The sequence below is a fragment of the Punica granatum genome, chromosome 4, assembly GCF_007655135.1.
Source record: "Punica granatum isolate Tunisia-2019 chromosome 4, ASM765513v2, whole genome shotgun sequence".
NCBI lineage: Eukaryota > Viridiplantae > Streptophyta > Magnoliopsida > Myrtales > Lythraceae > Punica > Punica granatum.
Window position 1 is genome coordinate 31,041,430 of NC_045130.1, and position 25,965 is coordinate 31,067,394.

Sequence of the window (25,965 nt, forward strand, 5' to 3'; positions counted from 1 at the left end):
TACTTAAATCATGTTTTGGTGATCTTGGATTTGTAACTTCCGTACATTCCGGCTTTTCCATTCCCTGGAAATCAATAGAGATCATAAACTTGAAGTCTGTGAATATTGAATTTAAAACATGGGTTTTAATTTTTAAATAAATTTGTCCCGTAGAACTTGGCCTTTTTTTCAAATTTCGGTGGTTGACCAACTCATGATAAATTTCTCGACCCATGAAGAAAATATGGACAATGTTTCCCTGATCCCCAGGACTTATGAAGTTATTTTTTTATGGTAAATTACATTGGTGATCCAAAAAATTTCACTAATGTATCAAGTTGGTTCAAAAAGTTTTTTTTGCTACTTGATAGTACAAAATATTTCAAAGTTGTAACATGATAGTACAAATCGTTATCTCGCCATTGACGTCGTTATTTCGTCATTGACATGGATAGACCTTTAAGTTAATTAAAGAAATATTTTGTACCATTATGTTACGTCTGTAAAACATTTTGGACCATTAAATGACAATTTCAAAAGAGTTTGAACCATCATGTAACGTTCCACCAACTCCTAAAAACATATCAAAGCCATGTGTCGGCCACGTCAGCTTCGCTTGACAGTGTCAATGGTGAGATAACGGTTTGTACTATCATGTTACACGTTTGAAACATTTTGTACCATCAAGTAGCAAAAAAAAAGTTTAAACCAACTTAATACATTAGTAAAATTTTTTGGACCACCAGTGTTAAATGATTCTCTTTTGTTATTTTTTTCCTTTTGCATAAGGACAAGTATTGTTTAATAAAAACGGTTAAAGATAACAAATTCCATTATCTTCGTTCGATTTCTGATGGCCTAGGTCCTTTGTTATTAGGTGATTTATCCGGAGTTCCTTACCCCGTCTTTGCTATTTGTATCCCCCCAATTTTACCGAAATTTAACTCTATTTTGTTGAAGTGGTATATGTAGAAAAGAAATATGTGCGACTAATTAAGGTAGTTTATATATATATATGTATGTAGAGTTTTTTTTCGGTGAATCATATTTACTTCTGAAATTAATTATATAATTTAGTCCATAAGTTCCATATATATATATATTTATTAATATCTTGATAGTTATCATTCTAATAAAGTTACCTACTGCCTCGTTTCTATTTTATGGTTAGTCCCGTCTATCTCTGTTCATATTTCCATGTCCATCTTCCATAGTATTAACTAATTTCTAGATATACTATTTATCATGAAGATATATGAAATTGTGGATCATAGGTAGGAGGAAAAAAAATACTACGAAGGCCAGTTCCAAATAGGATTTGATCCACGAAACTATTGCATCCCCCTACTAAATATAATGCAATTTTTTCCAAAGAAAATTGACATATGGATAATTAGAAAATATTATATATATACATATAAAAATATATATATGTAGACACTTAAAATGGGGAAACAGAAGAAGGAAAAAGAAGAAAGGAAAAGGAAAAAAGAGGAAAAAAAGTAAAGCTGATGAAATTCAATTTATGAAAGTTTCAACCGACATACTATGGTCTAGGTCACCAAAAGAAAGGGTAGGTGAATGACAATATCAGTAATCGAAACTGTCAATTAATTGCCCTCAATCCTTTTAGTAATTTGTACAATCTCATCCAATTATAATATATCACAAGACAATCATTTTACATAAATTATTTGTTCACGATAAAGATTGAATACATGCACGATAATATTTATATATTCTCGTTGTTAATATCTAATTATATGGCTAAGTGTTAAGCTCAGAGACAAGTACCTGCTACCTACCAGAGCCGATCGATGCAGAAATATTGTCGATGAGCGGGACGATGACACCAAGCTTCCTCAATAATACAAGAACTCGAGAATCTCGGCCAGTTATGATCAATTTTTCCATTGGTAGAAGCGTGATCCGAAGAAGATAAGATGATCAACCTCAGAAATCAGCAGAGAAGGACCGGACCATGTGGTACACCGAGGGTTCATAAAAAAGGACACCATTCGCCTTAAATGCTTAAGCAGATGTTTGTGCCTTATGTTCTGTCTTGTTTGTTAAAATTGTTGCGGGAAGTTAAATTTAATGGTGTAGGTGTTTTCAATTTCATGGACCACGGAATGCGGCAGGCATGGCCTTGGCTCAATTATCTTGACTGCCTAGTGGCAAACCTCACCCACTCACTACTGTGTCCATACATATATAATGCACGAGTCTCTTTCTCTAAAACATTAAGAGGCATGCAAATGTACAGTCAGTTACAGTTCAAATTCACGTTGAGGTGCGCTTCTAACATTTCATAGTGATCTTCAGCTGTGTCAAACACATAGCTCTGTACACAACTGTAAGGGAGGCCATAGACAGGGATGGGAGGAAAAGGATGGTCATAGGAAAACGTCGTCATAGAACAGTAATTACACGTAGAGCTTTATAGTCTGAGGCAACGTCAAATGCCACTGCAGTAAACTCGATTTCCCGAGTTATACTGTGTTATGTTAGATTATATTCAACTCTTAGTACATCCTATACACTGCTAGGAACTGACCATATATTCAGTGTGCAAATTTTTCTCCGAAAGTTTAGACTCGCGGGTGCACAAAATCAAGTACGTGTGACTAAAGTTACTCTTAGCTCATTAATTAATTATGTAATTAATAGTATGGCGCTTAAACAGCTCCACGTTATTTTGGCCATTACACCTTAGAATTTCCCATGTGTAATATGATTGGTAAGGTCTTTGTTTCATGAGAAATGGGGTGCAGTATAGTGACACAAGCTCTCACCTGATGACTATAAAGTCAAATTTGATTTTCTCTATGGAGATTATCTCTGCCTTTCACTCAGATTTTTATATATTTTTTATACTAGATCTATGAGCCTTCTTTATAATAGAAAAAATCTTTATTTTTTCTTCTATCGGGTCAATATTACCTATGTGATTCCTTAGAATGAAAAGAAATTAGTTATTATAACTCGATGGAAGGTCATATATATTTCTCTCATATATATGTAGCTAGCTTCAGTTAGCAATCATCTCTTGCATTTCTTTGGTGCATGTTACATATCTATAACGAAATCAGACGGGGTTTCTTATTGGACAACTAGTTAGAATTTTTCTGTGTGTACTCTCATATTCAGAAGTTTAATAGGTCCCCGACTAATTCTGTAGAGATGGTTTGACTTACGAAGAAATAAAGTTCTTTCAACATGAATTTTTTTCATTCAGGAGACAAATAATTAGAATTTATTAGTTGAATCAACCATTTATTGTATAATTATTTTTTCGGTTACCGACACAAATGAAAATTGTGTAAGAGTCCCTTGGTTGGCCCAACAAAGGAAAAACAAAAAAAAAAACAAAAAAGGGGACAAAAATATAGAACCTGCTGCCATTTACCCTTTTCTATTTTTACCGAAATACAAGTTCCCATATAGACTATATATGCAAATTGATTAAAGTGGAATAATGTATTTTTAAAATAACCACGAGAGAGAGAGATAACATTTGATATCTTTTAGATTTTTTCTCGCTCAACCATAATTTATGATTAAAACATGAAACCCATAATTCAAAAACCATTAATTTGTTCTTCTCAAGTTATCTTCTTAAGGCACGAACTCGTCTTGGACGTCCTGGAACTCCTCCTGGTTCTGTTCGTACCCTCCCATGGTGTTTCCATTGTACTTGTAATTCGAATTCTTGTAGTTGTTCCCGTAGTATCCTCCGTTCATCATGTTCGGGTTGTACTCGCTGCTCCTCGATGTTGTCCTTGTGTTCTGGGACCTGAATTTATTTTTCGGGACATGTTCAGGCTATGATTAAATATATACAATACCATGTAACCGGTTTACTATATGCCATCAGTTCCGATTAACATATTAATTCATCGTATAAACTCTTAAAATCATATAATATATTGATTTTCAGGAACGTAAGGACGGTAGTGTTAAAGGCTTTATCGTACCTGTAGTTCGGATTATATTTCTCCTCGTTGTCAATGTCGTAGTAGTACTTCCCGTTTTCCATGAACCGGGTGTCGCTCATGCCCTCTTGCTTCGCATTGCCGTAGGAGTTGCCGCCACTGTAATAGTTGTTCCGGTCAGCGAGAGATGCAGAGGTGGTGGTGTAGCGATTGCCCAACCCGGCGGCCCTCTCCTCGTCAGTCACATACGATTCCTTGTTGTAGTAGTAGTTGTTCTTCCCATTAATCTGCTTGTTCTGCTCGTAGTTGTCAGTGTTCTGTTCATACTTGCCGTAGAGGGACTCTTCGGGGACGGTGGGGGTGGTGGTGGTGGTCCTGTACGGGAGGCGTTCTTCGGTGGTGGTGGTGGTGGCAGAGGGAGGGAGCTGGCCAGTCTCGTGGCCATATAGGCCGTAGCCGTTCGGGGTGGTCTGCGGGATGAAGTTTGGCTCATCGACTTGTTGCTTGGTCAGAGTTTCATCTTGCTGCTTTTGTTGTTCACTGTTGGGGACATGCACAGTTGTGGTCTCCTTGGTGGCTTTGCTAAAGAATTGGCTCTCTCTGGCATGAGCCAAGGATGTTATGGAGAGGGCAATGAAGAAAGCAATGGACAAAGAGGAAGAAGGAGAAGCCATTGAAGAGAGTGGAAAAGCAATGGAATTTGGGGGAAGTAAGTGTGAGTGTGTAGACTGTGGTTTGTCAGGGATAGTGCCCATTTATATATAAGGGAAAAGACTATTATAATCTCTCCCTCTCAAATCCCAATTTTTTCTACCAATTAGGTGCGAGTGGGGATTGGGGGAAGGAAGAGTGGGTAAATTGATATGGGACCCATTTGCATTGCATTAGGGGCACTTTAGGGCAAAGAGAAGCACTTCTTTTTTTCTTTTCTTCTTTTTTCTTGTTTAAGTTTTCTTGATTGTTTAATTAAATAATATTGATATAGTTGTGCTATTTCAAATTGTAGCAACACTCATGAGGATTAGAAAGCAGCTTCTTTATGACTAATGTAGTAGTAGTAGTCATGGCCCTCATATTTTAGAATCTTCATTTGGTCATGCATGTGTGGCTTGTGTCTTACTCCAAATAATGTTGGGCTAATGATTACCATTTACCATTAATTGTCATGTATTAGCTAGGTTACATGCCCAAAAAACAAACGATCTTTGAAGATTTTGCGAACTCTAAATTACGCACCCTTAACTTTCTTTACGATGAAATCCTCCGAGGGTTTAGCTCATGATGAGAACATTTTTCCGCAGTTAAATCTATTAAAAAGTGCAAGAATCTCATAACATTTCAATTTAAACATATATGTGCACTAATTTCCAATCTCAGTACAGTATTATTTCGTGAAATACCTATACCTATATATAGAGAAAAAAAAAGATAATGTACGAGGATGTAATATTCCAAACTAATACATCTTATTAGTGATATATTCGAAATTTTAAATTAGACATTATCGTAAATTGGTAATATATTTGTGATTATCGTATTGTATACATATTAAAAAGTTATTATCAGCAAAATTAGAAATGTATAGGAATGTCGCATCCTATATTCCTAATATTGCCGGCAATAACTTTCTAATTTGTACACAATGCGATGATGACCAATATCGCCTAATTTATGATAAATGCCTGATTTGCAACCTTGAATATATCACCAATGCATCTCAAACACGCGTTTTGAGTGTTTCTCAGCATCCCCTCTAACATTAACTTTTCCGGTGATTTAATGCAGTGTCTAGCATATTAACCGATATTATTCCACAACCACGTACAAAGTCACCAAGAATCAAAATAAAGGGGTAAATTAGGGTTTACACATTCATAGAGTTGGAATAGGGGAGAGAGAGAGGGAGGGCAGTGATAGGAGAATGGGAAGGGTGGCCGGGTAATTATGCGTGGATTGAGGAGTGGGTGGGGCATGCAAATTATGGCATTTAGTGAGCAACACAGCATGTGCCCATCTCGCTTTCTCCCCACACTTTGCCCAATTATATGCTTACATTTATTCGAAAATATTAAATTACATGCGACGTCAGACATAAATTAACCGATCATACGGTATAGATACACACTTCTGAATTTTCTTGCACTATAACCAGACTTAGTGAGTCCATCAATGTGTTTTTCCATGAGTTGGAATATTATTAGACTTCTAGTCTTATCACTAATCATATTTCAGGATCACCTAATAGTTCTTATATACGTGCTATTGCCTTTACCAACAAACATATCGCACAACACAATACGTGTATCAAATATCTTTCACGCGTATGACTCTCTTTGGTTGTTCGTTTTACTCGAAAATGGGTTTCAATTAATATGTACGGTAGAATAAAAGAGCAGAAAGTACATACGGTACCTTCAGCAGTATCCAAGCACAGAGAAGATATTACTATGTGTACTTTGTGTTAGGTTAATTACTGTTAGAATAAAGTAGGAAGTTGATGGGATACGGTAATTACTATGTGTACTATATTTTAGGTTAAAAATCATTCAAGGGTTTAGGTCATTTGGTATAACTAACTTGGAGGGCAATTGTGGGGGTGGGGGGTTGAGCTTCTGGAGACGAGTATTTAGGTACGTGTTGGGGAAGGGAAGGCATATATAGAGCCTAGAAATATGGAGGGCAGCCCCACAAACAAAAGCTTTTTGTAAAGTTCATCAATGGCGTTTCTGTTTTTTCTCCTTACGCATTTAAGAGTGGAAGATGAGACTGCAAACTGCACAGAAAATTGCTTGCGTGCGTCCCCATCAATGGTTTCCTTTAGTCGTTAGATGTATTGATTGATCCAATTCCGTTCTGGTGCGAGGGTTGGATTGCCGCCCTTATCCTAAATCTCGATGAAATTGACGATACGACGATTTGGATTGCATCAAATCTTACTTACGAGTTGAAGGGATCAAATTAATTTCCTTTCGTGATTCATTTGTAAATTAAAAGTAAGATGGAAACTTTAAATTAGATTTATGGTTTAAAATACATCCTAATTCAATAAGAGAATAAGAGAAATAAATGAATCAAAATAAAATAATTACTATAAGATGTGGTGCAATTGATAGATTATATTATCAATAATAAAATCTTACGTATGATTCGAGAGTATGAAACCCGATGAAATCTTTTTATCGTGATCATGGCAGAACTGACACCTGATTATAGATTAGTCTCACAAACAGGCTGGGTGAGATCACGTCCCGCGTCTCCCCCAATATCACAAGGAAATGGTTAGTGAAGTGGCGGGAAGCCTTTTTGTCAACTTCGGGGTTTGACCAAACAGTCGAGTCGGCTACTTTTTCTTTTCACTTGACTTTAATTTTCTTTTCTTTATTATATTGGCCTTTATCTTTTACAAGGCTATGTTGTAGGGTTCACTGCGCGATTAGCGGAAGAGATTTCAGCCTTTTCAATTTGAGAGTCTGTTGTTTACGTGGATCCTCCCTTTCTTTAATTTTAATAATAAATAAAAAGAAAGAAAATTAGCCCAAAAAATAAAAAGACAGACTTTTTTTTTTGCTGAGAATAAAAAAAAAAGAAAAATAAAATTGAAAGTATCCAAAGCTCCTCTCTTGATCTTGTTTTCCACTTTTCGACCTTGTCATGCTTAAGCCTGTCTTTCATATGTTATTAAAAAAAAGGATTAAACTCGATTTGAATACGACGATCCAGTTTCTTTCTTGATATTGTCAGATAAGTCGTGTGTTTTAGGTGCACGGTTAGGAAGAAACCGATTTTGTCTTGGTCTACGTTATTTTTCACTTGATATACATCGATGGAATTCAGAAGGGTACGTATGAAGCTAGATGGGGATCAAAACTCGACAATATCGAATATTATGTTACTTTTGAACAAAGGAATTAAGAAAACTAGCAAATGATTGGTTTAACATGGACGGGGTCATGGTATGATTTAAACAACATGATTATATGGTCCCTCAAAAGTGACGAGAAAGTCCATAGCTGAAGCTTCCAAAGAAAGCACCTCATTAGTCCTGAAAACCAGGAAATGAGAACGTATTTCCGACTCAACCTGATACATGTGAATCATTCACAAAGGCGGACTCCGATCCCACATGACACAGCGAGCCCGAGTCCATGCTAACAGTTGTTCCAAAAGAAACGGAAAAAAATGGAACCCAGAGATGATTTTGTTGCCATGTTCGGGCTGGATAGCAGTGTAGTCTATTGTCGAATGTACAAAAATTTGCTGTCAAAAAAGAATCAGGAAATTTCCTCTTCCATAGAAGAAACTCGGAGAAAGAAAGAATGGGACCCTTTTTTCACTTTGTAGGAAGCTTCTTCGAACTAGCAGAGTGCTGAAGAAAGCCACAACAAGGCAGTCATTATCGGGAAAACAACCACAGCAGACGCCTGAAATTATGAGCATTTCCCGTTAAAGATGCGACACCAAGTGATCACATCATATTCTCTTTGATAAAAGTATCAAAAATTGAAGTATCTATCGCGAAGGTTAACAATTTACCATGAAAAATACCAACTCCTCGCTGGCTAGTGCAGCAGTAACTTCGTTTCTTTCCATCAGTTTCTTAATAAAACCTTGCAGCTGCAGCAAAATGTAATAACACTTGAAATTTTATCATAAGCTAGTATAACGGTAATCAAATTACAGTAATAGGACAAGAGAGAGCAATCGATTTTCAGAACTGGAGAGAGCACATTGACTATAGGAAAATTCTAATTTCAGCTCCACAGGTCGCAAACTGTAGTTATTCTGTACAGATCCTAGTCTCAAACTTTCATTTCTGGCAAATCTAATTTAGGATTGTGATTGCTAGTGATCTCCGTATTAAATAAGCCCATTACAGAAAAGAAGGTAATAAATTTATATAATAAGCTGCCAGAAGACCAGTCCATATTCGTCAAAATGAATTTATCTCGGTAATGCTTCATAAGTTTTAAGTACAAACTTTATGACGTATAGCAATCCACCATGAAAAGGTAGAAGACCAGACTGTATATGTTTTACTGAAGCAAACAGATTATGCAGTCACTCAGGAAGTAGCAATACTTGTAAATTGAGTTAGGCAGACAAAGATAGATGTAAACCTCATGGTGGTACTTGTTCAGAGCAGAGAAAACATTCTTCAAGTGATGCAAAGCCTGAGATGCAACGGAGCTTGAGGTTGCCTCTTCGCATGATAATAATTGATCGAGCATTCTAAACACTTTCTTTAGTTGATTGTGATAGACGCTATTGATGAACTGTAAACAGAAGAGAATCGAGCACATTACCATATGTTCATTGCAGAAAATTATACCTGACAAGAGCAACAATGGTGTTTTTATGGGCAGTGTTTTATTACTACTTCCACATCACTCAATATTACCTTTATGAATGTACACCTTGAAGAACCCACACGCCTTTGGGCTTCCAAAGTTCTCATCTGGTTATTGAGAAAAACTGAGCAGTGAGTGCAGTTATTAAAGAGCTTGACTGACATGTAAGATAAGCAAGGAGGCAGTTATTTAACGACCTCTGTTATTTGAAGAGCCTGCTCTAGATGCTGAATTTGAATCCATTGTTCTGAAACAATATCTGATAGCTGAATTATAAGCCAACCAAATATCAGTAAAACCTCTCGGATACTAAGAAAGATATTTTAGCCCCCAGGTCATTCTTACACGATGGGCAACCGAGATTTATCTAGATAATCTACAAAAAACCAGAAGAGTTAAAGTAGCAAAATCTATTTGGAGAAAACTAGAAGAGATAATTCTTTCCCTTATCATTGAATGCACCTCTCAAGATTCTTAAATATATTCTCTATTTGCATTCTTCTCATGGCACAGTAAAGAGTAGAAATATGTTATGGACGTTCATGTGAACCCACATATTGATAATAGATATTAGCTTTCAGTCACCTTCATGCATCTTTTTCATGCAAATAATCCAGATATAAGCTAGAATTAACCATAACAAAAGGACAAAATGGAGTGTCAGAAAATCAGCTTTAGTAGGAATCAAGGTAATGACCTTCTCAACTTGTGAAGTTAGAACTGTTAAAGCATCCTCGCTCTCCTGTACTTTAGATTGCAAAACATGAAGATCAAAGTTGTTCTTTCTCGAAGATGCCCATAGCAGTCGTACCTAACCAAGTACACCGGCCAAAGCCTATTCATGAAATCAATCAAACTCAAAAGGGACAAGGAAAAAAAAAAGAAAAAAGAAAAAGAAAAAGAAAAAGAAAGAAAAAGCATTGTTTTGTAAGCACTTATCTAAATGGAAGCCAAACAGAAGAATATAAAGGAAACAGAAGCCAAACCAAACAGAAAAGGAACCTCTTCCTCTAGACTGCTGAGCCATTTGTCAGCATTCGTTGAGTCATCCTGCAATTTAGAGAATAAGTAGAACTATGAAAATGGACAACAGAACTCAGAAAATTTGAAAATATGCATCGTCAGAAATCTGCTTAAACTTTGAACAAGCATGCACATGAAAGAAGAGAGAATGATAAATTCTTCTCAACATCACTTGAAGTTTTGGTAGCCGACTCAGAGTAACAAATTTGAAATGAAACACAGAGAAAGAGATACAGAGAGCGTTCAGTAAATTAAAGAGCCAAAATAGGACTTGAATGGAAATCTTACGCAAATAAAAGAACATTATAAACGAAGAAATGGGAGAAGGGAGAGGGATAACAAACGTAATGACAAAACAAAAACTATAAGAATCTCTTCATTGGTTGAGAACTTCTAATAAACATAACTACATAAGGGATATCCAATGCAGGAAATACAGGACAACATACCTTGATATTGGTCAAAGTAGACTGCAGGAAATGGATTTTTTGTGATGTTTCCTCGATTAGCTGCTCACGCCCATCAAGATATAGACTTTTCGTGTTTAGGTTTTGGATGCTCTCTTCGAGAATAGATTCTGCATTGCATTTTCACATCAGTAAATGACACTCTTAAGAACTTAAAATAATTCCTGATAATTGAACTAGTGTGAGAGATCAAGTCTTTCAGCAGAACACGTTTTAATATTGCAATTATTACAGTAAAAGCAAAAGCTACAAAAATTGAGAAATATTCTAGGACATCAAAAGTGGTCCAGTTTGCAATCAAAATGCCCAAATATTTCAAATGCTTAATGTTGAACAAGTAGAAATATCGAAGAAGCTCCATGCATACGAGTTAATCGCAGGGAAATCAAAAGCGGTCTATTTCGACTGTAAATAACGAAAAGGAGAGTCATTGCGCCACCATACATTCGCCACCATAGCTTACATTATAGAACAAGATTACGTCCATACAACCAAATATCATTTCCGACAACAAAAACGGATCAATTATTTTCTTTCTGTTTCCTATAAGCAACAATAGAGCTCAAACCATCAGCTATATCCCTACCAAATGATCGAAATTCATCGATCATAAGATTTGGAACAATCCATGCGCTTAAATTCCAGAACTCTTGTTATCATTCCTATGAGCTAAGGAAGCAGAATGTGTGCACTAAGGCAATCTAAGCTATACGCTACAATGAAATCCAGATGAATCAGGACTTGGCAAGACGGATCAACAGTACCTAATTGAGCTACTCTCAGCTTCAAATCCTGCAATTCGCAGTCCGAGTTGCTACCGTCAGAGAACCGAATTGAACAGGCCCGCTGGGTGAACTCCGCTGAGGCTATGAAGAGAGCGAAGAGAGATGTGAAAATGGCGGGAAGAAGAAGCCGGAAAACCGCCATTATTGGCCTCTCAACGTTCGCAGCTTCAGCTCTGTGTTGACCCCTCTCAGCGTTCCTCTCTCCTGGGAAGGAGAAACCGGATTGTGACTGGACATGGACATGGAAGTGAAGCTTGGGCTGATGGGCCGACAGCCTAAAAAGCTGGAGAAATGGGCTACTTAGAAAAGGCCCATCTTACCTGCCAAGTCCAGCCCAGGTTGGTTTTGCCCCGACCAGCCCATTACTAAGCAGATACTGCTCACTCGGCGGCCAGGTCCGGTCGAATTGAAGTCCACTGGATTGTTCGAGGCTTAAAAATGGGCTGATTAATACGCTGATTAGAAGTTTTTTCCACACTAGCCTTAGCCGAATATTGAGGAGGGATGAGGTTAGCCGGCAGGCACGATACAACTTGATAAGATAACAGGTCGTCAGGGCGAACATCATGATAGCAGGCAATCGCGATACAATCTAATAAGGCACAAAATTCTTAACAGGCCATTTGACACGGTTACCGAGCACAGGATGTTTCTACATTGTTGTCCCATTACAAGGCTGGCCCAGCTTGATAGCATGATACGCTGATAGCACCATGTCGATAGCATAATACGAGCTTGACAGCGCAATTGTGCTTCAATAACATAATACCAACGTGAGCATGAAAAACTTATTGTTGTGTTTAGTGCACCCGCGTTTGGTGATCATAAGACAGAATAGGGACTGGTATTTGGCTAGGTAAAATCATTGAGAAACTATTCACCCAAGAATAAAAAGAAAAAAGAAAATCATTAAGAGACTAATCAGACTGAAGGAGTGGATTCACCCTAGTCCCTGAGTTATAATATTTTTTTTTTACTCATAACGACCAGAACGGCCAGAGTCTTTTATCTAATTTACCAAGTCTGGGGGCAGTGATTGTCCAACCCCGACGACCACTATCCTATGGACTTTACCGACAATCTCGCTCACGCAATGGTGACTGGCATTGGACTGTCGTCCTCTAAAATCGTCTCCCCTCTCCTCTCGTCGATGAGAGCGATGAGCCACTACGGATCCATCAAGGTCACTTTCTTCGAGGTGAAGAGAGGAGAGGAATGGGCACTATTTTTAATGTTGGAGCTCAATGCCAGCAACCACCGTCTCTCTCATTTTTATTTTTATTTTGGCTGAATAAACCTCATAATTATTATTACCGAAAAGTGACATTACTACAAGTGTAACCCTCAAACACGTATAGAGAAACAAAATTTGATCTAATGCCAAAGTGACATAGACCGTGGGCATGAGGATTGGAAGTACGGGGGACCCAAGTACAACTCCATTCCGAGAAATAAGAAAGAAGTTTCCTAACATCTAACATAATATTTCTAATATCCTAGAGAATTTTACAAGGATTTAATAAAGCATTAACGATAACTAAAGCATCAGTTTCAAGCAATAACTTCATCCATCCAGAACTGAGAGCCAAAGAGGTAGATAAGAAAATTGCTTAGGCTTTAGCTTGTTGAGATATGGCTTTAGTAGTAGGGGCAAATCGCGAGTGGAGTATCTCTCCATTGGGTGACCGCGCACACGCTAGCAATGGCTGCTTGAGAACCATGCCAAGCAGCATCCGTGTTGATCTTCCACCGACACATGTCCAATGTGGAGTTGATGATTGATGAAGTACAAGCTGTCGTGCGTGTATGAGAAGGAATATCAATTTGAGGGGCTTCTAAGCTGATGTTGGTCGTGACTCCTGATATGTCACTGATAGAGACATGTAAGGGGATTTGGGCAACAGTCTGATGATGATGTTCCTTTGCGCATGACTGCTCATTAAATGATTGGCGAATAAGTTGAAGCATGATAGCAATATCAGCTCTATCCCCTGCAAAAAGACATTTGTTTATGAAATTCCATAAAGTATAAATAACTATGGCACCATATAATGTAAAAGATATAGGTTCAATACATCCTTCTAGTAAGAGCATAGGGGGGTGAATGATAAAATCAACTATGTCAGCCGAAGTAGAAGAAGGAAAATTATCAGAAGTCAAATTCCAAGGTGATTTCCTCCACGCAACACGATAAAAGATGCATTCACCGTAGAGATGAGAAAAATTATCGGAACCGATTTTACAAAGCGTACATAGAGTTTCACATTGAGAAAACTAGATGAGGCATTCACAAGTAAATCTCCATAAATGAATTTTTAGTCGATCATGGATTTTCAATCCCCAGAGACGTTTCCAATTGAAAGATGAGTGAGTATTGAACCTATGCTTTTGATCCAATGCATTAAAGGATTTAACCGAATGTTCTCCAAGAGTACTAGGAGCCCAAATCATGGTATCATCACAGTCCGAATCAACAAGGTGAATATTCATAATATTTTGAATAGTAAGCTCATCAAATAGATTCATAATCAAGGGGACATTCCATCTTCTCAGAAGAAATAGCATGAGATCGCGTACCTTGGATATGTGTTCCATAATTATTCCTAAAGCTAGATTGAGTTTAAAGTTTAACATACTTGGGATCCACGGGTCCTTCCAAATAGAATTAGATGCTTCGTTACCTATTGAAAAGCAAGAACCTACCTTGAGTGTGTCTTGGTACCATTGCAAACCTTTCCAAACATTAGATTGGGCAGAGGCCGATCGGGATGATGGGGAAAGGAAATTTCCATACTTTGCCTTCATTGTTGTCATAGCAAGGCTATTCTTGTTAGAGGTAAGAGCCCATGCGGTTTGGGAAAGCATCGCTTTGTTGGTGTTCACCTCTCGTCGGAGTCCAACCCCTTCCACTGATTTTGGTCGACAGAGGTTTTCCCAACTCATTGGGGTAAAGTAATTACTTTTGTCATCAACATTACTGCAGCAGAAGCATTTCGTTGCCTTGTCCATCTTGGTTAGAATGGATTTTGGCAAACGATAGACAGACATATTGTACATGAGGGTGCTGCTAATGACTGATTTAATCAATATTACTGTTCCTGCCCATGAAAGATTTTTCGCCTTCGAGGAGACCAATTTGCCCTTGATTTTGTCAAGGAGAAATTGGAAAGAATCTTTCTTCTTATTATTATTATTATTATCAACGAAGAATGGATTACCAACGTAATGGGAGTTTGATTGGAGCTTCTTCATACTGAGTCGTTGCTTGATTTGTTACCGTCTTGGACCTTATAGGTTCTTGGAGAAGAAAATACCTGACTTGTCAGTGTTTACTTTCTGCCCTGACTATGCACAAAATTTGTCTAAAACGTCTTTTATGCGGTCAATCTCTGAGTTAGAAGCTCGGGAGAAGATGAGTAAGTCATTGGCAAACATAAGGTGCGAGATGGAATGGCCGCTCTTATTGATTTGAAACCCTTTGATTTCTTTATTGAATTCAGCTTTGTAGAGAAGTCTAAACAAGGTTTTCATGGCAATGATAAAAAGATAAGGAGAAATGGGGTCCCCTTGTCGTATTCCCTCGACCGGGCTTAAAGTGGCAGTAAGGAGAGCCATTGATCAAAATCGAGAAAGAGGTAGTAGAAATGCACTATTTTATCCAAGAGATGAACTTAAGATAGAAGCTGAAGTTTTCTAGAACCTTTTATGAAGAAGGACTACTCCAATCGGTCGAACGCTTTCATGAAGTCTATTTTCTTTCCTGTCCAACCTCTGCGGGCTTTGGTGTTTCTCATAGAGTGAGGGATTTCTTGAGCTAGAAGGCCATTTTTGTTTATCCACCTCCCTTCAATAAAAGGCATTTGATTCGGAGAAACTAGTCTATGAAGGAAAGGTCGGAGGGGTTCTAGTACAATCTTCGATATGACTTTATAATAAACGTTGCAGAGACTAATAGGCCTAAAATCTTTGAAGGTCGATGCGTTCCGAGCCTTGGGGATGAGGGTAATAAAAGTGCTATTTCAATCCTTTAAAAGAAAGCCTGATCGAAAGAAGCTTTGGACCACATCTATGAGAAAAGGCTTGACAGTGTTACCGTAGCACTTATAGAAAAATGAAGGGATTCCATCAAGACCCTGAGACTTAAGACCAGGGATGGATCTTAGGGCTAGCGCTATTTCTTCAATGGATGGGATCTCCATCAGTTTCAATTTTTCCTCTTCTTATATCACCGAAGTGATTAAGCCATAATAATATTCGACTCACGAGCTTGAACGAGCTTTTTTATTATTATTATTATTATTATTATTATTATTATCATTATTATTATTAGTTTTTTCATATTGTCAAACGTAGTATTTTAATTGATCTCCATGTGATTTAAATTTAAGCACTATCAAGTTGTAATTTGTACTTTTGAATTATATTTTGCATGATATTATTGTTTTATAATTAGTTTATAGTCTTTTTTTTTAGCCTAAACGAGCCCGAACTCAAGCTTAAGCCCAATCTGAGCCCGAGCCCGAGCCTGACTTTTCTACTGAACTTGTCCCATTGGTCAAGCCTAAACCTTTAATTTGTCTGACGAGCTGAGCTCAAACTCGAGTTTTTAGGCTTGATCAAGCTCAAACCCAAGCTTGAGCCTAGGAAATGTTTGACAAGCCCAAGCTTGAACCTTGTATATTCGGCTCGACTCAGCTCATTTACACCCATATTTGGATCATTGGCAATCTGATTTAAAATTCCCTAGGCCCACTAGATTCCCATATTTGACTTAAACAGATTACTGGTAATGTAGATTGCCCAAGGTAATCCACTCTTTCAGTAAGCTGGTAATATACTTTCTCAGCAAAGGATGACTATATAAATTTTCAGTAAGTTTACCATTCATGACATTATTGGTCCATATCAAGCATGATAATGAGCCAATGTAAGTTGATTCAAGCGATTTGACGCTTGTTCCATTTAAGTAAAGTCTCTAGTTCGAGTCATTGTGAATATAGAAAATTCACGCTGGGAGAGTTTTACCTCTTAGTGGGCCGACCCGACTCGATTAGATTACTCGAGACCCAATTGGAGTTTCAGATAACAAGATTCACATCGAAAAAAAAAATGAACATTACCAGTAATTTTAAAAATGAGAATCTATTTGAATGGAAATCTAAATTGCCTATAATCTCAAATCACAATGCACTAAAAACCACCAAACTTTAACAATTACCAGTGATACTTTGTCGTTTGTAGTGGAAAAAATCATTCCCGCTAACTCCTTACCAGTTGAAGCTTCCCGCCAAGCTTGTAACGGCTACTCACCGGATACAGCTTTGAGCTCTCTTCGTCAACTTATTCAACTTTACTGATTTTCACTTTGATCCTTCAAGATTACAAAGATTACAGGCACATCCGCGGGAGATGCATGCATGAATAAATGCGCCCCATGAATTAGCAAAATCACCTGATAAACCTCTTAAGTGGTCGAAGTTGAACACGGAGCTGGCCAGGGTACTTTTCCCGGTCCAAAACATCCTTTTCGGCTTCTTGATTAATCAGGGACCTGTTCATCAGCTAAAGTATCCTCTCTCTGCCTCGCCTCTGCACCACATTAAATGGACTTTTCTACAGCTCCACTGTGCTCCTGGTCCTCTTTGAATCCTCCTCACTCTCGATGCGATTTGTCCACGGATCAGTGATGTGAAACCTCTTGGCGAAGAAGACTCCGTCGAAATCCATGAAGGCGCGTCCATCTGAAGCCCCATAGTCCGGAAAACACGGAGATCCCCTGGGGAAGGCCGATCCTCTCCTGCATAAGGACCACGAAGTCAGTGGTGTTGTGAGGCCTAGTCCAGCTGGCAGAAGGTGATTGGCCAGCGGCTGCGTAGAGGATGAATAGCAACACTGCAGAACTCTTTTTCTTCCATGAAAAAGGACAGAAGAGAATGGGAAGTGGAGGATGGGAAAGCTTCAATAGTGGAAGTGGACCGGGATGATTTGCCAGATGAAGTGAATCAATAGACAGCCTACTTGAAGGATTCTGACTATGCACTAAGAGTATTCTCGAAAGTCGATATAAAAGGATGCTCCAGGAGAGTGTAGAGCAAAGAAGCATTATTATTATTATTATTCTCAGCAGACAATAGAGAGATTATACATTAGACCTTGTTCAATGCTCTGAATGAAAAGAAACTAATCGAGCAATAAAACAAAAAAATAACTTGGTAATCACAATGATAGTACATGAATCCTGCAATTTTCATGTCCTTGAAGAAATGTAAAAACCTATCGGTTCCTCCATCTCCATTCTCTGCGCATATCTCTCAAGCCTTCTTCAGTTGCTGCAAAAGCCAATTTCAGATTCCCGTTAGGTTAGATATCACGTTATCTGTTATCCTCCTTTTTTTGCCTCCCGAATAATTCACAAGCAACAAGGAAACCTGCTTTCCCAGAACAAGAAAACTCAAAGTTTGACAATTGACTCAGTCTTACTCGTTTCTCTTCCTCCATCTTGGCCTTGATGAACGAGTAAATGGCGACACCAGCAATCGCAATGCAAGTGCCGATACCGGTTTGGGTCGAAATCTTGTTGCCTGTGACGGCCAAAAAAGGGCTTAATGAATATTCCAATCTATACAATAAGCTCGTGATCGTACTAGCGGAAAGAAGGATGAGGGAGTATGTATAGGCCATAGGGGAAAACTCTATACTCACCAAAGATTATGATTGAGAAGCCAATCACAAACACACGCTTCAGCACATTCCCGACAGCATGTGTAAGAGGTGCGACCCTCTCCAGAGTGTTTGTAGCCAACTGAGGATCAAATGGGTCAGAGTTGTCACAATCTTAGTACTGTTAATAGTTTAGCAAAGAAGCAATTAAAACACAGAGGTTCATATGTTGGATTAATACCTGATTATAGAGGTGGTAAAACATACCAACCCAGAAGAGATCGGAAATAAACTTGGTCATACCCACTTTAGCAATTGCATCATTGAACCCGTGCTTCAGCAGTTGAGGTCCTTCTACCTGTGGCAATGATTAAAACTAGATGTTCAGGGACACCGAAGAGATTCAAAATTTCAAGCATTCATATAAGAAGGAATTTCGAATTCAAGTATCTGCTTCACTCACGATGATGGCTGGTGGAAGGCAGACGAAGAGAGCAATGATGGAGATGTAGGCATAGACGTTCGTACTGTCCATATCAGTCTGAGCAAGGATGACAAACGACAAGTTGTTAGCTAGTCTTTTGCTGAAAGCTTGTCTTTTTTTTCCCCCCCCAAATATTTTAATTAAGCTCCAAAGGGAAAAGCTCACCATTGCTTTCTTGGAATATATGCTTCTGTAAGTGAAAGATATGTTGGAAATCATAGCACTGATGAAGCCGGTCCAATTGAATGACAGTTCAGTGAGTGAAGCCATGGAAACACCTGCAGATCATGTCATATGAAAACCCATATACATATTTGACAAAATCTGTTTCTCTAAATATTATTCCTGGAAAGATTTAGGCTCTCGAAATTTCAAGTTGATGCACAAGTCATGACCAGAGAAAACGATGAACTCACCAAGGACAACCGGTGCCAGGGAGAGCCACAAGGTGAAGGGAATTTGTTGTCCGAGAATAAATTGAGAAGCAGCAGCATTGAAGAAGGGCTCAAGAGCTGGAATGGACCAAACCCCATTTTAGGAATCACATCAGAACAAGGACTAATGTCCAGTAATTAGTGAAGAAGCGGGACTGGACTCATTGATTACCTTTGACAGTGTGTGTGAAAGAGACAGCAACGGCAGCGAAAGAGACATTGCTAGTCACGTGGCCAATTGCGTGACAAACAGCGACTGGGATAAGTAGCTTCAGCAGGTTTGAGTCAATGGGCTGCACAGAGAAAGAACACTCAAGGCTCCAGTTGAAAATTATAATGGAAACTCGGTTCTGCTTTGAGAACAAAACCACTTGGCACTCTATCTATCAGAAATACTGTTTTGGGAAGTTGTCTCCAAAAGTATCAATCTTAAATACAACATTCAGGCAGCACTCAACACTTTCGACGTTTGCAAAGCCGAACCTTGTTTCCACCATATCACTAGCACTCCTATCGCAGGTTTTGACAAGCAGTCTCTTGTACAGTTGCTATACCGTGGAGCAGTGTCAAGTTTCAAGAATTATTTCAATACCAAATAGCAAAATATACAGTATGCTATATAACATTTAAAATGAACTTCTTAAGCTTGCATATACGAGCAAATTCTTGAAACAATGAGCGGCTCAAGTAGACAGTGAGCAGCAGGCAGACAGCTATAAGCTAGTGTTCAATTCCATGTCCAACATCATGGAACACCCAACAATTGTTACTCGAACTGATGTCGGTTCCTCCCACAGTCCATTGAAAAAATAATGAGTAACAGCCAATCAATATGCTTGTAAGTGGAATTTGTGCTACCGCTCTGGGATCAATTTCCAACTTATAGGCTTTCTGAATGGATGTTATTAATCCAAGTTTGGCTCTCAGTTCGAGCTTTAGCAATGGGAATTTTCAGCCCACTCAAGCTAATTCAACGAATGGACATATTAATAAAGCTCCATGGTAGTTTCGACACCCATCCCGATTCATTATCTCGGATGGCATCAATTTGTCCCTTCTACTGTTCAACGTTATAGAATATACAGAAACTAAAGGTAAGAATAATAATTCCATACAAAAGCAAGTAATAATCAGAGGAAAAATAAATAAATAAATAAATCAAGACGTAAACCTTAAATCGGTCTCTGGGCTACCTCTTTCAAGTTGGTCTATAGTTAATATACAGACACCAATCACAATTTACAAGCAAGCAGCATGACATTGAATAGCAATCATCATGGTCATAACTCAAGGAAAAAATGGGCAATTGGGCTTTTGTGGACTTACAGCGCGCTTAGGGAGGCCCACGGCCCAGCTCACCAGACAGTACACAACCCCGACCAATAGATGCACAACCGACACAAAGCTGCCCCCAACCCAAAAAAAAAAAAACCAAAACAAAACAAAACAAAAATCAAGAACAAATATTTACTGGCTAATTAAAAAAAGAAAAAGAAAAAATATTTCGGGCAACCACTTACTAAGGATAGGGGAAGTAATTGTAAATCTTCTTGTTGAGGATGTTGAATATTACGTTCAAGAAGTACCTGCGCAGGGACAATTCAGTCATTTCATCCCCACTCAACATATTAAGTTGGAACGGAACAAAGACCGGGAGCTTGACTCTTTGACCGTTTTGACAGTTAGCCCCGGCGGAACAGAGGCTTACTCATTGCTATGTCGTATTTGTGCGCAATGCGCACCGGGTGCTCGTTAGCAAAGACGCTTTAATAAAGGTACAATTATTAATTTGGAAAATCAATTTTAAAATAGTAAAAAAAAAGGGGAAAAACTGGAGTTCAACTTGATGCATACCACATGAAGAAGAAGAATCCGGTGACCAGCGCGGGATACTTGTCGAAGAATCCTACCGGAGCGACCTTGTCTCTGCAATGATCACAGAAACGATAAGTGCGTTAGTCGGGGACAGCTCGCCGGAGCCGGCTGAGTCGGATTCCAGACAACGGACCTCACCCAGCGGAATCGCTCCCCTCGGCGGGGGAAGAGGCTGCGGCCAGGCACGGCCGGAGAATCTCCCGCCTCATCGCCACCGGCGCACACGCGGCCGGGGAGCTCTCTAGCAGCAGGGCGGGCCGGAGCTGCCTCCCCCAGATAAGGTTCCCGCCCTCCCCGACGGTGCCGATTGGCTTCGCGGAGGCGAAGCATAGGCCGCCGCGGTTGGTCCCCTCCCTCGGCTGCCCCAGGAGCAGCGGCATGGCCGGGAAGGCGGCGGCGCGTGACAACACTCGCGACTCCATTATTGCCTCGAGAGTTGAGAGAACACTTGAGTGGGAGAGCGAGAGCTAGAGAGAGAGAGAGATAGATCGGTTGGCCCTGATGAGTTTAGCGCGCCATGTTCTTATTCACCTTCCCGGATCCCCTACGTCGCGTCCCACGAAGAAAAGTTAATCTCGAACGTTGGATCTCATCGAATACCTGAACGGGTCCAAATGGACGTTAGTGATCATGGAGGTGTAGGTTAGTAACGGTGAGGGGGCGCGTGGACTGGACGGCGATGATTTCTGGTTGGAGATTGCGGGGGATTGTATGAGGAGAGTAACCTTATCTTCAACGAATGGATCGAGAGGAGAGGAAGGTCCTGTCCAATCGTTTTGGGGGTTGGGAATTGGGATCTTACTCTTCAAAAATTTCATAATTCAAAATTCCTTATCATTAGTCCTTTCTTTTACTTCTTCTCATGTGATATATGGGGGTGTCAAATTTTGCTTTAATTAAAGTATCTTCACGGAAAGTTAGATGCAAAGATTTAAAGTTAAATTTAAAAATATTTGTTCTTAATAATATATGGGACGCATGAGGATATACGAATATTACATCAATAATGTCATATATATTACATAATCAGAGAGAGGGAATTTTTTATATGAACACTGTAATATTTTTCAATTGCAAGAATTCTCATAATGTTAATTGAGAAATTGAATGACAATGATGGTGTAATATTATCCGAAAGTTCTCGAGTTTACTTCTTATGTCTCTATTGACTATCTTGGTGATTAGACTCTTCTCGGTGAAGTTCGAGTTATAAAGGGTGCTTGCATTTGAGAGTTATATTTGAGGGATTGAAATCTCTAATTTACTCACATGCTTTACGATGGGTGTTTCCTCACATTGGTTTTTCCATAACAATTGGTATTAGAGGCTGAACCATGAGTGATTGAAGTTGTCGATTGTGACATTCGAGGTTAAAAAGGTTGATGAATCGAACGACATTGGATCATGCCACATCAAGGTGAAAGCGTTGGTGGTGCAACATGAGATGAGCGCTAAGAGGAGAATGAAAATGTTGATGAATCGAATGACATTGGATCATGACACATCAAGATGAAAGCGTTGTTGGTGCAAGATGAGATGAGCGCTAAGAGGAGAAGCCCTTCACAACCTCACCCTTGGCAATGGCGGGTGGAGGTTGGTTGAAAACTTCAGAGGCTCAGGCTGGCGTATGGGTTGATCAAATGGGAGTAGCTAAAGAGAGGTGGCCAAGTGATGCGATCACGAACCAGAACTTGATAAGAAAGAAGGGTGGAGGGTAGAATCAACAAAACTCACTCGATAAGATGACTCTCCACGAGTAAGAAAAGTCGGGTTGATTCGCCACGCTCAAGGATGAACGATAAGAATCAGGATTTTCGCCACTAAACAAGAGACTTGTTTAGATAAGAAAATAAAGGAAACGCTCTAGGCAATTTCATTCAAATATTCATCAAATTCGTCTCCCTTCTCCTCTTACAATAGGTGCATATTTATATAGAGGGAAGACACCCCTCTTGACTCTAGAATAGGAAACTGACATCTAATATTCTCTAGATTACTTTCCTAAAATATAATAAGGAAACAATCTAAAATAGGAAACTTAAGATTACTGACTCAAGCTAATATAGGAAATAATATCTAATTAAGAGAAACTATATTATAGCAATATAGGAAACTTAATATCTAATTAAGCTAAATTCTTATTCTGGAGTCTTCTAGAATGCGCGTCTGGTCTCGAAAATTCGAATACATGTTGGGCTGCAATCTGAAGCACATCATCCTCTCCCGGTTGGAAAAAGACTCGACCTCGAGTCTTCGTCGATTTTCTCCTGGTCTTGATTTGTGCATTTCGCCGCTTCTTAACTTGCCACTTCAACAACATCTTTTCTTTGAGAACTCTTTCCAGTAATTCTTCATAAATTGACTGCTTTGTTTTTCCACGCCAACCAACTCGTTGCCTGAACTGTTGCTTCCTCGGTGGAGTCGTATACGCCTTGGCAAATTTTGCCTCGATTGGATGATACACCATCGACGAATCTTCAATAGCAATTACTTCTTGAAGTTCCACTTGGCCTGGGTCTAAAAACAGTTCAGCCTGGACTTTCTCTTCAGAGTTTGAAATTAGTTCATCTTGAATAATCTTGCCAATCGCTAAATCCTTCTCGACCAGAACATTATTATCTCGTGATGCTTGAGCTGCTTCATTCTTGGACTCCTCTTCTTCTTCTTTAAATTTGTCACCCTTCATAGAAGCTTCTTCAAGTTATACTTTTTCCTCCACATCAACAATCGTCATAGGAAAAGCATTTGTTTTTCCATTCTTAAGAGGATAGGTAGGCTTCATGCATCCGTCTTCAGACTCATTGAAGCGTTCTTCGTAACCCAAAGGAAAGAATCTGACATTCAAGAGTTGTTTCATGTACCTCCACGTTAATACCAGATTCCTTCCATCTTGAAGACGATTATTTTCCAATTTCTCCCACCAACAAGACGCTTTGCCCCTTAATCGATAAACAACTCTAACGACTCGACTTCCATCATCGGGGATGCCGTGGTAGTCGAAGAAACGGTCCACATCTGAAATCCACGTGAAGAATTCTTTAGCACTCATGCTTCCGTTGAAAGTCGGGATTCTCTTTGGGGGATAATCATTTTGCACCCATTGGGGTCTTCTTATTTGATCGGAACTCGCAATGGCTTGGATAATTCGCTCGAGCCGTGCTAAACTCTCTTTTGTTCGTTGCAATGTGGGGAGCAGGTCTTGGTCAAAGGTAAGCCCTCTTGGAACTCGTTCTGGGTGGTCCTTAGCCATTATCTCCGCATATTTAGCAAAATCCACTCAATCACACGTGTTTCACTCGGCCAACAAGAACAGAACCTTAAGCTCTGATATCAAATGATAGGCTCACGAAGCAGAACTGGGTAAGAAAGAAGGGTGGATGGTAGAACCAACTAAACTCACTCGATAAGATGACTCGCCACGAGTAAGAAAAGTCGTTTTGATTCGCCACGCTCAAGGATGAAAGATAAGAATCGGGGTTTTCGCCACTAAACAAGGGACTTGTTTAGATAAGAAAATAAAGGAAACGCTCTAGGCAATTTCATTCAAATATTCATCAAATTCGTCTCCCTTCTCCTCTTACAATAGGTGCATATTTATATAGAGGGAAGACACCCCTCTTGACTCTAGAATAGGAAACTGACATCCAATATTCTCCAGATTACTTTCCTAAAATATAATAAGGAAACAATCTAAAATATGAAACTTAATATTACTGACTCAAGCTAATATAGGAAATAATATCTAATTAAGAGAAACTATATTATAGCAATATAGGAAACTTAATATCTAATTAAGCTAAATTCTTATTCTGGAGTCTTCTAGAATGCGCGTCTGGTCTCGAAAATTCGAATACATGTTGGGCTGCAATCTGAAGCACATCACCAAGTCTATCGGTACTTTACGCTGGTGGAAGACAGGTTGAGGACTCACTATGATGTTGTGAAGCGATCCTTGGGATTCGATTTAGATAGGTTAGAATCATGGGAACGGTGGTGGTGCGATCTTTTCTAAAATTTCTTGAATTTATATTCTTGGACATCTCTAAGTCCAGTTTATTATTATCTAGCGAGTTCTTTCCGCTGTGCCCCGATTACCTCTAATTGGAATTAATTTATCAAATTTTAACAGCACAGCCAATAACGTAATGAATTGAGCTGTTGAGCCAATATTCGATTTTGCATCGGCTTCATAAGTAATCACGCACGTGCGATCGAGTTTAATATATGCATTACATAAAATATATAGACTACAGGCCTAGAAAATATATAGACCGAGGAAACTTTAAGCATAGCTTGGAATTAAGGGGGGGAAAAACCGTAACAATTAATGTTGATCAACAACTATCTTACGTAATAATCCAAATAATGTGAAAAATCAAAAGTTGACACTAAAATTTGCCCGTAAAAAGCAAGAGATTACAATTAGTTTCTTAATGAAGAGAAGAACTTAATTTGTTCATTTATCATATATCTATTAATGAATTATCTTTTTTTAGCCAAAAAAAGGGTGTGCATTTTATGCAACTCTAAATATAGATCTATGATATAAAAGATATAACAAATGCATATATACTAATCCTTCATGATCACGCTGGGAACGTCTGTCGTAATAGGAATTCCATTATGAATCTATTATGTGCATAATCACAATTACTTTGTTTGTTTTTCTTTTTTCTTTTTTTTGGCTGGGAAACTTTGTTTGTTTTTCATTGTAATCCTAATTGAGATTATGAATGAGTTTGACATACGTAATAGACTGAAATTCGATGCTCAAAGAGCTGAGAGCTTGCAGAGGCCCCGACCATCTGTGACTTTGGGCTCATAGAGGTTTTTATTAAATTTTAAAAATATTTATTACATTGATATTGTTTCTATATTTATAATAAGGGCAATTTGACCTTTTGATATTTGGTTTTGTGAATTCACTGTTGATTCATATCAATCAAATAAAAAAAAATCTCAGTTTCCAGTAGTT

At 38.7% G+C, this 25,965-nt stretch overlaps 3 protein-coding genes across 4 annotated transcripts; all 3 read right to left on the reverse strand.

Annotated features, from left to right (window-relative positions):
* Nucleotides 1-3,358: 3,358 nt before the first annotated feature.
* Nucleotides 3,359-4,659, reverse strand: LOC116206258 (protein E6-like). Its single transcript, XM_031539078.1, has 2 exons — nucleotides 3,957-4,659; nucleotides 3,359-3,775 (listed from the first exon to the last, which is right to left on the reverse strand). Exons 1-2 carry the CDS (start codon nucleotides 4,586-4,588, stop codon nucleotides 3,598-3,600), a joined length of 810 nt encoding a protein of 269 aa, XP_031394938.1. The 5' UTR covers nucleotides 4,589-4,659; the 3' UTR covers nucleotides 3,359-3,597.
* A 3,211-nt stretch (nucleotides 4,660-7,870) lies between these two features.
* On the reverse strand, nucleotides 7,871-11,755 carry LOC116202341. Its single transcript, XM_031533863.1, has 9 exons — nucleotides 11,517-11,755; nucleotides 10,735-10,862; nucleotides 10,265-10,312; nucleotides 9,960-10,073; nucleotides 9,460-9,528; nucleotides 9,313-9,369; nucleotides 9,032-9,187; nucleotides 8,448-8,528; nucleotides 7,871-8,335 (listed from the first exon to the last, which is right to left on the reverse strand). Exons 1-9 carry the CDS (start codon nucleotides 11,677-11,679, stop codon nucleotides 8,270-8,272), a joined length of 882 nt encoding a protein of 293 aa, XP_031389723.1. The 5' UTR covers nucleotides 11,680-11,755; the 3' UTR covers nucleotides 7,871-8,269.
* Nucleotides 11,756-17,601: 5,846 nt separating this feature from the next.
* Nucleotides 17,602-21,501, reverse strand: LOC116205367 (triose phosphate/phosphate translocator, chloroplastic). Of its 2 annotated transcripts, none has more exons than XM_031537950.1 (12): nucleotides 21,129-21,501; nucleotides 20,970-21,041; nucleotides 20,636-20,701; nucleotides 20,442-20,520; nucleotides 19,288-19,408; nucleotides 19,098-19,193; nucleotides 18,847-18,959; nucleotides 18,661-18,738; nucleotides 18,439-18,555; nucleotides 18,240-18,339; nucleotides 18,018-18,118; nucleotides 17,602-17,866 (listed from the first exon to the last, which is right to left on the reverse strand). In XM_031537950.1, the coding sequence occupies exons 1-12, from the start codon at nucleotides 21,410-21,412 to the stop codon at nucleotides 17,849-17,851; spliced, it is 1,245 nt and encodes a 414-aa protein (XP_031393810.1). In that variant the 5' UTR covers nucleotides 21,413-21,501; the 3' UTR covers nucleotides 17,602-17,848. The 2 variants fall into 2 exon arrangements, with proteins under 2 accessions (XP_031393810.1, XP_031393811.1); XM_031537951.1 differs by having other exon boundaries at nucleotides 21,124-21,479.
* Nucleotides 21,502-25,965: the final 4,464 nt, after the last annotated feature.

Bases quoted from the DNA above. Each gene is read 5' to 3' on its own strand.
- LOC116202341 (XM_031533863.1), bottom strand. From the start codon at position 11,679: ATGGCGGTTTTCCGGCTTCTTCTTCCCGCCATTTTCACATCTCTCTTC. The intron at 10,863-11,516 runs GTACTGTTGATC...AATGCAATGCAG, and splicing joins GCTGAGAGTAGCTCAATTAG to AATCTATTCTCGAAGAGAGC. The intron at 9,529-9,959 runs GTCATTACCTTG...CTTATAATTCAG, and splicing joins TAACTTCACAAGTTGAGAAG to CTATCAGATATTGTTTCAGA.
- LOC116206258 (XM_031539078.1), bottom strand. From the start codon at position 4,588: ATGGCTTCTCCTTCTTCCTCTTTGTCCATTGCTTTCTTCATTGCCCTC. The intron at 3,776-3,956 runs GTACGATAAAGC...AAATAAATTCAG, and splicing joins AAATATAATCCGAACTACAG to GTCCCAGAACACAAGGACAA.
- LOC116205367 (XM_031537950.1), bottom strand. From the start codon at position 21,412: ATGGAGTCGCGAGTGTTGTCACGCGCCGCCGCCTTCCCGGCCATGCCG. The intron at 19,194-19,287 runs GTAATCAATGAG...GGTCCATTCCAG, and splicing joins TTTCACACACACTGTCAAAG to CTCTTGAGCCCTTCTTCAAT. The intron at 18,556-18,660 runs GTGAGTGAAGCA...TCATTGCCACAG, and splicing joins GCCTTCCACCAGCCATCATC to GTAGAAGGACCTCAACTGCT.